Source organism: Perca fluviatilis, chromosome 2 (genome assembly GCF_010015445.1).
Source record: "Perca fluviatilis chromosome 2, GENO_Pfluv_1.0, whole genome shotgun sequence".
NCBI lineage: Eukaryota > Metazoa > Chordata > Actinopteri > Perciformes > Percidae > Perca > Perca fluviatilis.
Window position 1 is genome coordinate 32,941,121 of NC_053113.1, and position 13,318 is coordinate 32,954,438.

At 43.9% G+C, this 13,318-nt stretch overlaps 1 protein-coding gene across 4 annotated transcripts in view; it reads left to right on the forward strand.

Annotated features, from left to right (window-relative positions):
* The window catches only part of cux1b (cut-like homeobox 1b), a 64,065-nt gene that overhangs the window by 7,598 nt on the left and 43,149 nt on the right, over nt 1–13,318 (forward strand). For all 4 annotated transcript variants that reach the window (XM_039785156.1, XM_039785165.1, XM_039785172.1 and 1 more), the window contains exon 2: nt 10,622–10,732. In XM_039785156.1, coding sequence (XP_039641090.1) covers nt 10,622–10,732 — 111 coding nt within the window. The remainder of the gene's footprint in view (nt 1–10,621; nt 10,733–13,318) is intronic.

The following is a 13,318-nucleotide window of genomic DNA, read 5'->3' on the forward strand; positions in this document are numbered from 1 at the left end:
CAAATTAGGGTTTCGTGTGAATAACGCAAAGGCGAGCTGTTTATTGTTTAATCCCCTTACTTAGCTTTGAAATAAGGGATGGAACAAACTTTCACATGTCTTTCTACTATTGCTCGGTTGCCGGTGTGTTTAAATTTGTCCTATTGACTCACTGTGTTAATATAGTAGTTCTGTTTTTCCTCTGTAAATGTATGCATGTATCATCACAGCTATAATATGATGAGAGGTTTGCTTCTTTAATGTGTGTGGATTTGGCAATATCATACATACACCACCTTGTGTTATAAGGAGCCTAATGTCAAAGTAATGGAATTGTAATGGCTCTGAATCTGAGCTAATTTCGTTTCTGTAAGTGTCCACACCTTTGCAGTGTTTATGTTGAGCTCATTCCCATTTTGGTAGTTTGAAAGCAACCAGAGCTGTGATGGTCCTGCTGCCAGCTCACAGAGTAAATGGACGGCTTGCTTCTGTGTCAGCCCTCTAAAAATAACACAGACTGCTGGCTGGGCTCAGCAGAAAACTACCACCGATTATGATGATTCAACTACCCCTGTATTCACAGGTGCATGTGTGTTGGATGGGGGTGGTTTATGCTTAGCAAATTGTTCTCTGCATTCAGTAAGACATTCGCTGCATTAGTTTTACTTTGTAGAGTCAGTTGAGGAAGTGTACGCACTGACCACTTATGTTTATTTTCAGTTTTTGAGGCGAAATCGACTTATTCAGGTGTGGTGAACCAAAATCGTTGTAATGCTAGATATACAAATTTAAATTGTTGTGGGGATAAGATTACTTTTTTTAACTATTAGCACCCTGCTATTATTACTGCACAGGCTTTGCCTAATGAAAGATTAAGAAAAGTAGGACTGGTCCGTGACTTTTGTGTGTGTGTCTGTACCAAAACCTGGGAAATTCCATACAAATGAGACAGTCCTATATCTGTTAAATTCATTTGGACGTCCTCAGACGATACCTTGACCTCTCCCTGGCATTTGACCTGAGCAGCTGTCAGACTGGAGCCAGGGTTCAGAGGTGGTATGACCCTGTAGACCTCAGGATGACCTGGGCTGTCTGACTGGTCTAACCTTTTAGAGCTAACAGATGATGGCTTTACCATCTGTCTAGTCTTTAACAGGTCTAGCCTCCTTGAACTTGAACTTGTTCGCATGTGGAAAGAAGAAGAAAATAAACAACTCAAGAAGGGAGAAAATTATCTCACAATTAGCCCAGGCTGTTTTCCTATGCTTATGTATTTGTTTTATTTTTAAACGATGACCAAGTGCGAGGTCAGAAGTTTCAAACTGTAGACTTATTTGTGAATAATTAGTGAGCTCCCGCTCGGGTTGTAGGGGTCTCTGTATGGTGTATGCCCCCAATTGAAAAGCATAAAACTGGATACACTGCTAAACTCTGTAGCCTGCTGTCTCATTTTATTTTATTTTTTTTAAAGTGAGAGTTGTCCTCTTGAGGATGGGGGAAGGGGGAAGGGAATATGTGTTTAGTAGACACAAGCTCATCCGCTGACTGCTGTTTGACCCTGAGTTCAGCGGTATGGTTATTAATAGGCCCAGAGGCCTCAACTTCCAGGAGGCCCTCTGATCAGCTCCAGATGTGGAATGAGAGAGGACAATTGTACGTTAGCCTATCCATGTTTCACATGAAGCAGAAAGTAGGGAGATAGGTATTTGGTGAGACTGATAAAGAGTGAGTGAGGGAGGGAGGAAGGGAGGGACAGGAGACCTTTCCACAGCAGGAGCGTGTTTTGTGAGTCTTTGTTTTCATGTGTGTGTGTGTTTTTTCGTTTATTACACTCTCTGCCCTCAGACCAAAAGACCATAAAAACGTATGGCATCACCATGGTGACCATAATAACTACCTATAAAACAGCGTGTAAACTGTGAAATAAGACAAACAGACCAGAACAGCCCTGACTGGCTGGCTGGCTGGCTGACTGAATGGCTGCCTTCCGCCATAAAACTATTTGAGAGCCAGACTGAAGGAATGCCTTGGAGGCTGCTGTGGCTGTCACGACACATGAAAGGATTAGGGCTGTGTGTTTTATCTCCTCTTTATCTGATGGTAATGGATAAGCTGAGTGTAGCCTATCATCTGACGCTTGGGCCGGGGGTTTGATGTTTTAGTAGGGTGACGGTTTGTTGAGTTGACCGCTTTGGTCTATTGATTGCTGTTTGATGGTTTTGATATGTAGGCTGTGTGGAACAGGTCAAGTCTTTTATGCAGTGGAGGCTCCAAATAGCTTTTAGCTGTCCTTCACTCCTCCCATTACTCTAGTGGTTTGTTTGATGTTTGTATCAATCAATAGAAAGAGCCTGAGCTCTTACACATGCTCCATCCTACTTCCCACTGAGCTCAATTCCTCTTCCTTCATTGTGTAGGCTTTATATCACATTCTCTCAACACAGAATAAATGATATAATTACAACCCATTACATAGCCTAATGCAAGCTAATTATTCTGTCATTACTGTAAGGATTAGCTATGCTCATTCTCTCTTTCTCACTGTGTTTCTCGGCCTTTTCCTCTCAAAAGCCGTGCAAGCTCGGCGCTCATAAAGGCTGAGTAAGACTTAGCCCCAGGACGTGCTCTGTTGACGTTGATCGTACAGACCATGGGTGTCAAACTCAGTCAAAAAGATAGGCCATCCTAGAAAATAGTGACGGCATGTGTTGGACACATTAAAGACTCCAGATATATCTAACCTAATGGGGCATTTTCATACATGCTTTTGATTAATGCATAGAAGTCAACATGCTGCTTTTATAGGCTGTGGCACAACTCCTGCTGATGTGTCATCATCAGGCGTCTAGAAAATTACTAGATACAACCGATAGACGAGGCTAAATTAAAATGTGAAAAAGGGCATCATGCAGAGCGGGTATTTAATGTACCAGAGGCACATGAGAGTGATTCAGACCTTTTTCACTGTACCGTCACTGTGCCAATAGCATGAAGCTGCTTGTAGTCCTTAAATGGACATCTAAGTGAATTACAACAAATCAAATGGGCTAACGAATTGAGAACAGATCAAATCTTAACTAAATTAGAATAACTTTGAACACTACTCCATTGCTCAGGGTCATAGACTTGCTAGGCCAAAAAGACCAGCTCGCCTATGAGTGTAGGATGATGAGTGGATGTCTACAACATTGCTAGCCTGCACCTGTGACCCTGTCGTTATCCACCCATAGTTGCGTACATGCGCATTTGATGTCATAAAAACTAATGGCGGCGATTTCAATTGCTTGCCAGAGTCCTTGGGACCCCGGCTTGCATATGTGCTACAGGGCCTGGAGAGCCCCACTCTTCTCCCAGACTTGATTAATCCCTTTCGCCCCTCTCCATGATCGCAGTTTCCATTTTTTAGTCCGTATCTGTGCACTCATCCCCTCCCCAATCTCCTCTCACTGGCACAGAATGGCTTCCTGGTAGAAAGGAGGCATTAATTCAGGGATGAGAGGTGTGATACTCTCTCCCACCCTCTCTCTCTCTCTCTCCCTCTCTGGTTCTCTCTCTATCTTTGCTGTGTTTGTAATGCGTGGCCTTTATCGTAGCTGAAACAGCTCACTACCCTCTGATCCTATCGCAGATCTCAATATCCTAGCCGTTCCACCCTGTAAACGCAGGGATGAAAAATCTTGCCCTTTCACCAATGCATTACACCCTAGCATATAGCCATACCCCTCTCCTCCCATTGCACCCTCCACACCACTCACCCTTTTGTGACACAGGCCTCCAGCTAAATCCGAACTCTGCAAAATGAGACCAAGTGAGCTGCACTTCCTCCACGCCAGAAACTATCTTAGTCTCATTATATTTTGTATTTAGGCTCAGGCCTGGCCTCTGAAGCCCCTTGTCAGACAATAGGTCGGGCAAAATAATGACTAGCTCTCAGTAAGCTTCAGGAGAGTTAAGGCTTGGATGTTTGGGAGATAAAACAACAACCAGTCTCTCAGCAGAGAAACATGGATCAATACAAACGAGGCTGCGGTGTAAAAAGCCTGTTTTTGATCTAGGCTTGCGTCAGCGTCGGTGAGGTGAGTCTTGACAGCTCCTGTGCTGTTGGTAGATATGGATCTGTGTTCAAAAAAAGGAGCAAAACGCTCAGGGACCACAAGCGTCTTGTTAGACTGTGGAGAGTGGTAGGCTGACCCCCCCCCGCCCCCAACCGCTCTGCACACAAACATTGATGTACACACAGTTGCAGAAACACAAGCACACAAAGTGTTTATAACTCAGTTGTCATAGTGAAACTATTGTGTTAACTTGCAGTTAAGAAAACTTTGTGGCTTTTACTCCAATGGGTGAGAGGAAAAGCAAAAACAGAGATTCAGGAGGATAGGACTTGCGTCTTCAAACCCTGTGTGGTTTGTGAAAACGGCGTCTGCTGGCCCATTTAAAGTTCTGCACCCTGCTATGTCAAAGGTAGGAAGGCAGCCAGGCAGCCCGGATTGCAGTCTCTTATCTGTGCCGCTGTTGTGCTGTGTTTTGAGGGGGCGTGCCTGTGATCTGTGATCATGTACCGTGTCGTTGTAGCAGCAAGTGTGGCTGTCGCTCCTGACTGAGCTGCCACCCCACAACTTTACCCCCACACAGTAAGTTTGGCATACAGAACAGTCAGCCGCATAGGACGTGGAACGCTGTGAGGGGGGGGTGGAGGGGGAGTTTCAGAGGTAGGCCTCGTAGATTTCAGATAAGACATCTTTCCAGACGCCTTTTACTGTTTACTATCATAACCACATAACAGCCTCAGACATGTCAGAGATAAAAGGAAAAGATTAGCGACTTCACTGGCAGGACAGAAAACTTCATCTCTTAAACATCTATGTGTCATGTTGCCAAGTACAGAGGCTGTAAAATGGCTGTGTACACACACACAAAGGTTTAACTTTAAAATATTAGCTTATCCCGTACTGTGACTAACATGGTGTTAGTGTTGACTGAGAAGAAGTGAACGTATTTTTGTCTCTTTCTACGCCTGGCGTGAATTCAACAGTGGTACTCCATTAGATTAATGTGTAAAACATGCAGCGAATGTGGAGCAGTTAACCTACATTGTGTTTGGACTAAAGGAGTGGTGGCAGACTACTTGGCATGTGTGACTGCAGACTAGGTGTAAACAGAGCGTCTCTAGCCGTTACAGTCCCAATAATTCCACAGAGAATGAGATCTGAAGCAAATCCTTGTGTGGTATTCCCTCCTCTGTGTGCACTGCTGGTCACCGTGGTAGCACAGACGGCAGCTGCAGATTGACTTCATACTGTGTACATAACAATAACCGTGTTGTCATTCCACCAGTCTATCTGTCTCGGCATCGTCAGAGCGTGAGGGGATAAGGAATTCCATGAAGTTTTGATACCTCAATTAAAGTGCGTCTGTCTCCTGTTATCTCATTTAGTCAGTAGTCGATATGATTGGCATAATCAGACATGCCTGATTGGTGCCTCCCATTTAATTAATCAGTCTCACTGTATCATCACCTGTGGCTCATTAGAGTAATTAGACCAAATTAGTCAGATAGAAGGCCTCTCTCTGCCTGCAGATGAGTGGAAGGAATTTCATTAGGAGAGATGAACACACACACATACACCTTGGGTCGGATGGCCGATACCAATACGATTTGTTTACCCGTGACTGTTATCGGCGATTAGTATTATTACCACAGTTGTAGGATGGAGAGATAGTAATTTCCGTTTGGCCCAACCTCCCCTCCTAGCAGCGAACACAGCTCACCATGCCAAATTTCACTGGGCAAACATGTTAGCAGACTTCCTCTTTTTAAAACCGAGTTCAAAAGAATGTGGAAAGACTGGGCTCCCCAAGTTACTGCAGCGGCCTGTCTGTGCATTCATGTGAGAGCACACGCGTGTGGAGCAGTGTGCGGGAGGCTTCTTGGCCAAGTCGGTGTTGAAGTCTCTCTAGGGAGTGTTGGCAATCTGTTCCAATCGTCTTTACAGCTGACCAGACGACCAAATGAACCAGGACAGGGACTGCTGCTGTGGGCCAGTCCAGCCAAGCCAAGCAGGGCTGTTACAGCAATCACACAGACATTACAGCCCACTTAATGCTCCCCTGCACAAACCATATTCCATCCTCTGCTAAACTAGACAGCGCAGTCCTACCCAGCCATAGCCAGGTTTAAAAATAGCGCCGGAGTTAATGTGAAATGGTTAAATGAATTAATTCACCAGTAAATTTGAACAGTTTTCAGATTTAAAAAGTGAACCATTTCAAAGTCAGGCCAAGGAGAGCTAAGAAGTGTTGACCTCAGAGACCGAGCCTAAAGGCCCAAGCACAGAGTAAGCAAGTGTTTCATGCATGAGGTTTGGTGCTCTGTGGTGCACTGCAGGCATTACATTGAAGCACCAGGACGAGTGCTGGTATTTGCACTTTGCCTCTGCAATTAATTATATTTTGTGTTACATTAGTCATGTATTGTGAAATATAGACTCTCTTAATTTGCATGTTAGATTTTGTTTGTTTCTTCACGTCTTGGCTCCTTGTCTAACATGTTAATTTGTGAGGTTTATCAAACTAGCATGATGTCAATCATTGATGTCAAACATGATAGAAAGAAAATCCCTTCGGTGTGCCAGATGGCAGAGCCCCTGTAGAGCAGCCTCTACAGTATCCCCCTCCAAAGGTTCGGAGCTAGATGAAGCCAACAGAATAGCTGAATGTACTCACTGCTGGTGGATGCTGCTTAATCAAAAAAAAACATATGACACCTAGTTGGAAATTTAGTTAAAACGGCAACCTAGCTAGTTCATGTCTATCTCCCGAATTAGGGATGTTTTGAGATGAATTTTTTAGTTTGATTCTGAAACAGTTTGCCAATATTTTACAAGCCATGTTTGCACTGCTGACGTCTTTCAAACTCAAACATACTAAGGCTCTACCCATTCCTTTTAGCTTAGTCTGCACACAGAATTGCAGTGTGTGTCCACTGGCATGACTTTTGATGGCTAGTGACAGATGTCACCTTTTCAGTCATTATAAAAATGAAAGGTCTTCATCTTTCTATTTAGCCATTTATTAATGTAGCTATCAGCTATCTTTAGTCACGGCAGTAATATAAACTGTCATGTGGGTGCTAGCAAGGATCAGGTAGCTGGACCGATTGGGCACTGACAGTCCTCCCTGCAAAGAATTCAAACAGGTTATCCATAATGACATTCTCCAATCTCATGTTAGAGTAGCCTAAATATGAACCAGTTTTAATGGTACAACGGTATTCCCACACATTGTTATGAGCTTGAGAATATCACCTTGTGGGGAAGTTGCATCTGTTTTTCCTATGTAAATGTTTCTGAAACCAGTTCCAGAGGAAACGGAGTCAGTTTAACACTTTTTATTAACACATTTGGCTAAAATGTTGCATAGGTAAAAGGCCTGTGTAAACACTTTGTAAGTTTGCTTTTATCAAAGAAAAACTGTAAAAACTCAAATGTGCCATTTTATAGTTGGTCAAAACAAAGAACAAAGGTATGAGGAGAAAAAGGACAGGAGTCTGCACCTTTTTGTAATATGTAAACTGACCACAATTCAGACCAGTTTTATTTTGCTAAGAACCCAGATTCTACGAAAACAGCCTTCAGTAGAGCAAAAACCCAAACACATTTGTTCAGTATTTCACTTAAGGTACATTAATACGACAACCTATCATGCTTCTATGTTGTTTAATATGGGAATAGTATCGGCCCCCTAATGGTCAGTAAGATTGTGTGTGTGTGTGTGTGTGTGTGTGTGTGTGTGTGTGTGTGTGTGTGTGTGTGTGTGTGTGTGTGTGTGTGTGTGTGTGTGTGTGTGTGTGTGTGTGTGTGTGTGTGTGTGTGTGTGTGTGTGTGTGTGTGTGTGTGTGTGTGTGTGTGTGTGTGTGTGTGTGTGTGTGAACAAGGGTAGGCAGCAGGGACTTTTGGATGTTACGCTCTATCAGCAAGATGAGTGTAAAGTCTGCCCGTGTCTGCTGATGTGGGCAGAGAGTTTGCTGCCTAGTCAAAACCTGACTGAGTCTGAGGGTCCTTTTTTATTTAATTTTTTTATTTATTTCTTTTTAAACCGAGACCATGCCCATAATTACTTGCCCACTTGGCATTGAATCAATCCTCTTTCATGTGTGATGTGTTTATTTAGCTTAGTAGTGAGAATTTCTTTTGGAATGGGGATTTGGTAACACATTGGGATATGTGCAGGGTTTTGGAAAGGGATTGGACAGAATCAAGGGCGTCGGGCATTGGCACATGACCTCCTAAAGCCGAGCCCTAGTGGAGGACTGTGGTTATTACAGTTTTGTTCTGAAACAGAACACCCTAATTCAATGATATGAAATCATTATTGTGGTGAATTTCTTTTTTGACTTTTGGAAAACTAGTTGAAAACACATTCACCTGCAGTTTTCATGGACTATGCCTAATTTGCATATCAAAGAGCAGTCTGGTAAATTTAACATGGTGTTGTTTACAAGGTTATTTATTTCAACTCAACAAGCAACAACATGAGCTGTACATTTCCTACTGTCATTAAAAAGACTAGAACACCACAACAATAGTGTATAATGTAATAGCGTTGTCATGTAGTATGAAGGTTATGTAGTTATATCTATAAACCCATAGCTGAGATTAGAGAGCCAGTGTTATAGAGGCAGTGATGATTTTTAGATGGTGCAGATAATGTAATGCAAACCAAACTTTCCCAAATGCTATATTTCAAGTTGATTCACTTAAAGGTGACACACACACACACACACACACACACACACACACACACTCTTGCTTCATAATCAAGAACCCATACTAATCGGTCACCCATGGTATTTTACTTCCGTAGTGATTTAGATTATGTACTCTATATTTTTGAAATTAATTCCTAGTTTAAGGGCACAGCTTGAACGCCATTATCTCTTCGCTTTTGGGATATACCTAAAATTGTTGTGATTGCTGCCTATGCCGTCTGACTTCTGATCAGGCTTTAAAGTGAAGTGTTTCAATGAGTTCGTATTTTTAAATAATTTAAGATGTATTAGCCTGAAGGCCTCATACATCAAATTGTGATTACCGGTAAAATATGCCAAATTTGATGTTAGTACCTCGAACCAACTGGGCCTTATATTCTTGTTCCTGTAGCTAATCTTCACCAATATAATAATTACACCTCTATTCATGAACTAGAGCATTCATTTTGACAATTAATTTAACATGATTAAAAATGATAAGGTTCCTCCTTTCATCAAGCGTTGCACAAGCTCCTGCGCACGCTCGGATTCACTAACAGATAGTGCAGCTGCTCCATGGCCATGGGCAGACAGGCTGCTACATCAACTGCTCCATGGGCAGCGAGAGCAAGATGGCATGTGAGCAAGTGAGCAGTTTTTTTTGTTTTTTTTCTTCAAACGTCCTGTGCTACTGCGTAAAATCCATTGCAGAGGACCGTCTACCAACATTTGTTTTATATTTTTTTTACGGTTTGTGGATAAAACGAGATCACGGCTGGTCAGGGAATTCAAGTTAATGCTGATGGGGGGAAAAATCTCCTAATTAGTACTTGATCACACTATTTCTTTAGATGGTTGTATTTTCTTGTGTGTGTGTTGGGGGTGTGGGCGATGTGAGGAGGTGGGCATGTGTTCGTGAGTGTGTTTTGGGACCTTGTCAGCAGACTGAGCCACAAGGGCCCCTGTGGTAATGTGTGTATTAAATGATTAGTGTGTTAGTTAGCATAACGGCCCTTCAGCAGCGTTTAATCACTCTCAGGGGTGGGCGGCCTCACAGGAGGAAGGATGGGAGGGGGCAGAAGAAAAGGGGGAGGTGGAGTAAAGGCAGAAGAGAGAGATTTAAACAGAGAAGAAGGTACTGCTGGTTGAATGAGTGAATGATCTGTAGAGCGTATGGAAAAATGAGGGGGGGGGAGAGAAGAAGTGAGCATGACGGGAGGCAAAAATCCAACAGAAACATAATCCAGCAACACTCAGCAGAGAGAGATACAATCTTTACAAGGCCTGAACGTCTTGTAAATGTCAGCACTGGGCCCATCATCTGGAACAAGTCCCATAAATAGCTATTAATAACAATGCAAAATGGATGTGGATAAAGGCAGGCCCTGCCTTAGTCTTGACAACACTGCTGTTGTTGATAATTGTGCTGTTGTCGTCGTTCTGTGGGGAGGAGGGCTTGTCTGGTGCAGACAGTCAATAATTGTTGTGATCTGTGTGCAGAGTAGTAGTAGTAGTAGTCAATTGCTACAGAAACTGTTATGCCCGACACAGTGGTAACTGATTGACTGACAGGCTGAATGGCTCCAGAAACTGCTTGCGCTGGTATCAGATCAAACTACCAGCGTAGACGGGGGTTTCGCTTGGCGGGACATTGGTTTTGTGGTTCTGCTCTCTGCTGCTGCAACATATTGGCCAAGTTCAGCTGAAGCCGGATGGGTAGTCTGCAGCACGCCAGATGGGTCAAGGAGTCTGCTGTCTCGTCAGAAAAACGGCTTCTGTCTTGTTATTCTGAATGACAATTGTGCTGATTATAACGAAAGACAATATGAGTAATGATCAAATGTGCCGGTCTCTTCTTAGCCAAGTAAAAGAGTTGTGTGTTTTGTGTTGCAGAAAGAACTAGACGCCACCGCCACACAGCTTGCCAACAGACAGGACGAAAGTGAACAGTCCAGGAAGAAACTAATTGACCTGAGCCGCGAGTTCAAGAAGAGCACACCAGAGGTGAGAAAATCAGATATTCACCGACACGCACCAACACACAGCCGCGCATTTCTCCTGCGATTCTTTTGACAATCATGGTTTGCCTCCTGTGTTTCTCTGTGTCTCTTCTCCTCTTCATAAATGTAGCGGTGATTATTTACTGAGAAAGCAGGGGAGGAGTAGAAGGCACAGAGATGCGGGTTTGGCTCCCAAAAATAGTCTCTCCATTAGTTTCCCAGAAATCCTAAAGAGACAAAACAGAAAACCCCTCAGGAGTTTATATTATCTGACCTAGTTTTTTATGCGTGCAGAAAGAGAGAGAGAGAGTGTGTGTGTGTGTGAGAGAGAGAGAGAGAATGAGAGAGAGAGAAAAAAAATGAGAGAGAGAGAGAGAATGAGGGAGGAGAGAGAATGAGGGAGAGAGAGAGAGACGCAGAGCATGAGGGAGAGAAAGAGAGTGTGACAACACTACTAAGTGGGATCAGGAGGGAATTCTGTCCTGTTCCTGTGTTCCCGTCACTCCTCCTGGGAATATTTGTTTCATCTCTGTTACCAAGGCAACGCATTTTTAAACCACACAGTGAAAACAAAGTATTGTTGTGTTATTATTGGTAATGTCACCATGGTGAATTATTGATGGTAGTATGAATTATGTATGAATGGAGTAGACTGTGGATAGAAAATTGTCAACTCTCGGTGGAGTTGACAGTAGGCCTATTATAGTTACCACAGGATGAGGATTGGGACTATTGACTTGAGCTTGTAGCCCACCCGGCGTAGAGAAATATACACCAGAGGAAACTGTACCTGCAAACAGAAGATGCTAATTTCACTTTACCCTACACATTCATCTCTAATCTCACTTTCAAGTGTAACCGTATAACTAGCAACACACAGGAGGCGAGGCAGACACACACACACACACACACACACACACACACACACACACACACCTCCCACCCCCCACCACCACCACGCACACATGCACACACGTACACAGAGGTGGAGATACACACACAAAGAAAACATGCAGAGAAGCAGAGGCGCACACACAAACGCACAGAGGCAGATAGCCTAGATCACAGAACAGGACACACACATTCATCAGTGTAACAAGGCTGTGATTTAGGAAGGCTCCTCTGGCGTCTGTGTGGCCCCTGGCATCTCCCTGGTATGTGGAGGAGGAATCTGAGCCAGGCCAGACGAGCGACAGGATTCATTACAGGGCTGTAACAGGCTCAATAGGAATCAGCACTGAAACTCCCTGCGTTTTTGGAGGTGTATGAGCATCAAGGCTGCCTACCAAAAAGGCTAGTTCGTAACGTGTGATGGCCTTCGCTTGATTACAAATTCCCCAATCGTCTTGTGTGCATTCGCGAAGCTGTGTTTCCTGTCTCTCTCTCTCTCTCTGTGTGTGTGTGTGTGTGTGTGTGTGTGTGTGTGTGTGTGTGTGTGTGTGTGTGTGTGTGTGTGTGTGTGTGTGTGTGTGTGTGTGTGTGTGTGTGTGTGTGTGTGTGTGTGTGTGTGTGTGTGTGTGTGGTTGACCAGCCTATAGAGCGGGCTGTCAGCTCTCTGTGGTTTGCACCAGTCAGCGGAGATCACAGTCACATCAGATCAGACTGCATTAGGCTGAGCGGGAGTCCGTCTCTGATCCATTATTCAACAACCAGGAGACCGGCCCACGTTGACTGTGTCTAGTCTGCTGAGCTGTACTTGGCGTGAACTGCACTCATGGACTGCATAATAACACACACACACACACAAAGGCTTTTGTAGCATTTTAAAAGTAGTGCAAAGAAATGCAGCGTGAAAACAAAGTTTTCATAATTCATTAGGACTGACACACTGTTGAATTTTTTTTTTTTTTTTTTTTTTTTTGAGACTACATCTCACTGTGCTTCCTAAGTTGCCTGAATTATTCATCCAGTTCTTAATTTCCTTTTAGTTAGTCAAGATTCCTTTACCACACTGTTATAAAGGCAAGGGTGGGGATGGTTGTAAAATGTCCAAAAGATTGCTAGCCAGAGGCAGTGGTAGTAAAACAACTTTGTGTGTGCTTGTATGTGTGTGTGCACGCATGCACATACTCACATTTGTGTTTAGCTGCAGGGCAGACAGACAGCGAATGGGAGTTCCATACTCCCTGGAGGATTCCTCGGGCTGGCCTGTCTGCTGTCTGCCGGCAGCTCACACACCAGCCATCCATCTCCTGCTGCCTGGCCCCCTCCACTCCCCTCACTATACACACACACACACACACACACACACACACACACACACACACACACACACACACACACACACACACACACACACACACACACACAGCACAAAAAAAAAAAAAAGATTGACCATGGTGTCTGTGTGCATTGTTATGTTATATGGTCATAAATCTTTGGAAGTGGAGGGGGCAGGGGCGGAGCACTAGAGAGTGGACCAAAGGGGCTCAGAGCTAGGGTGTTCAGCAAAAGCAGTGGCTCACCTCTGCATGTTATTTGAATGTGTTTGTTTTTGTGGGTTCGGTGTGTGTTCCTGAGAGTGTGTGCACAAGCTTGTCAAACTGCAGTGTTTAGTCACAACTTAGACCACAAACATAAGATGAGAGCG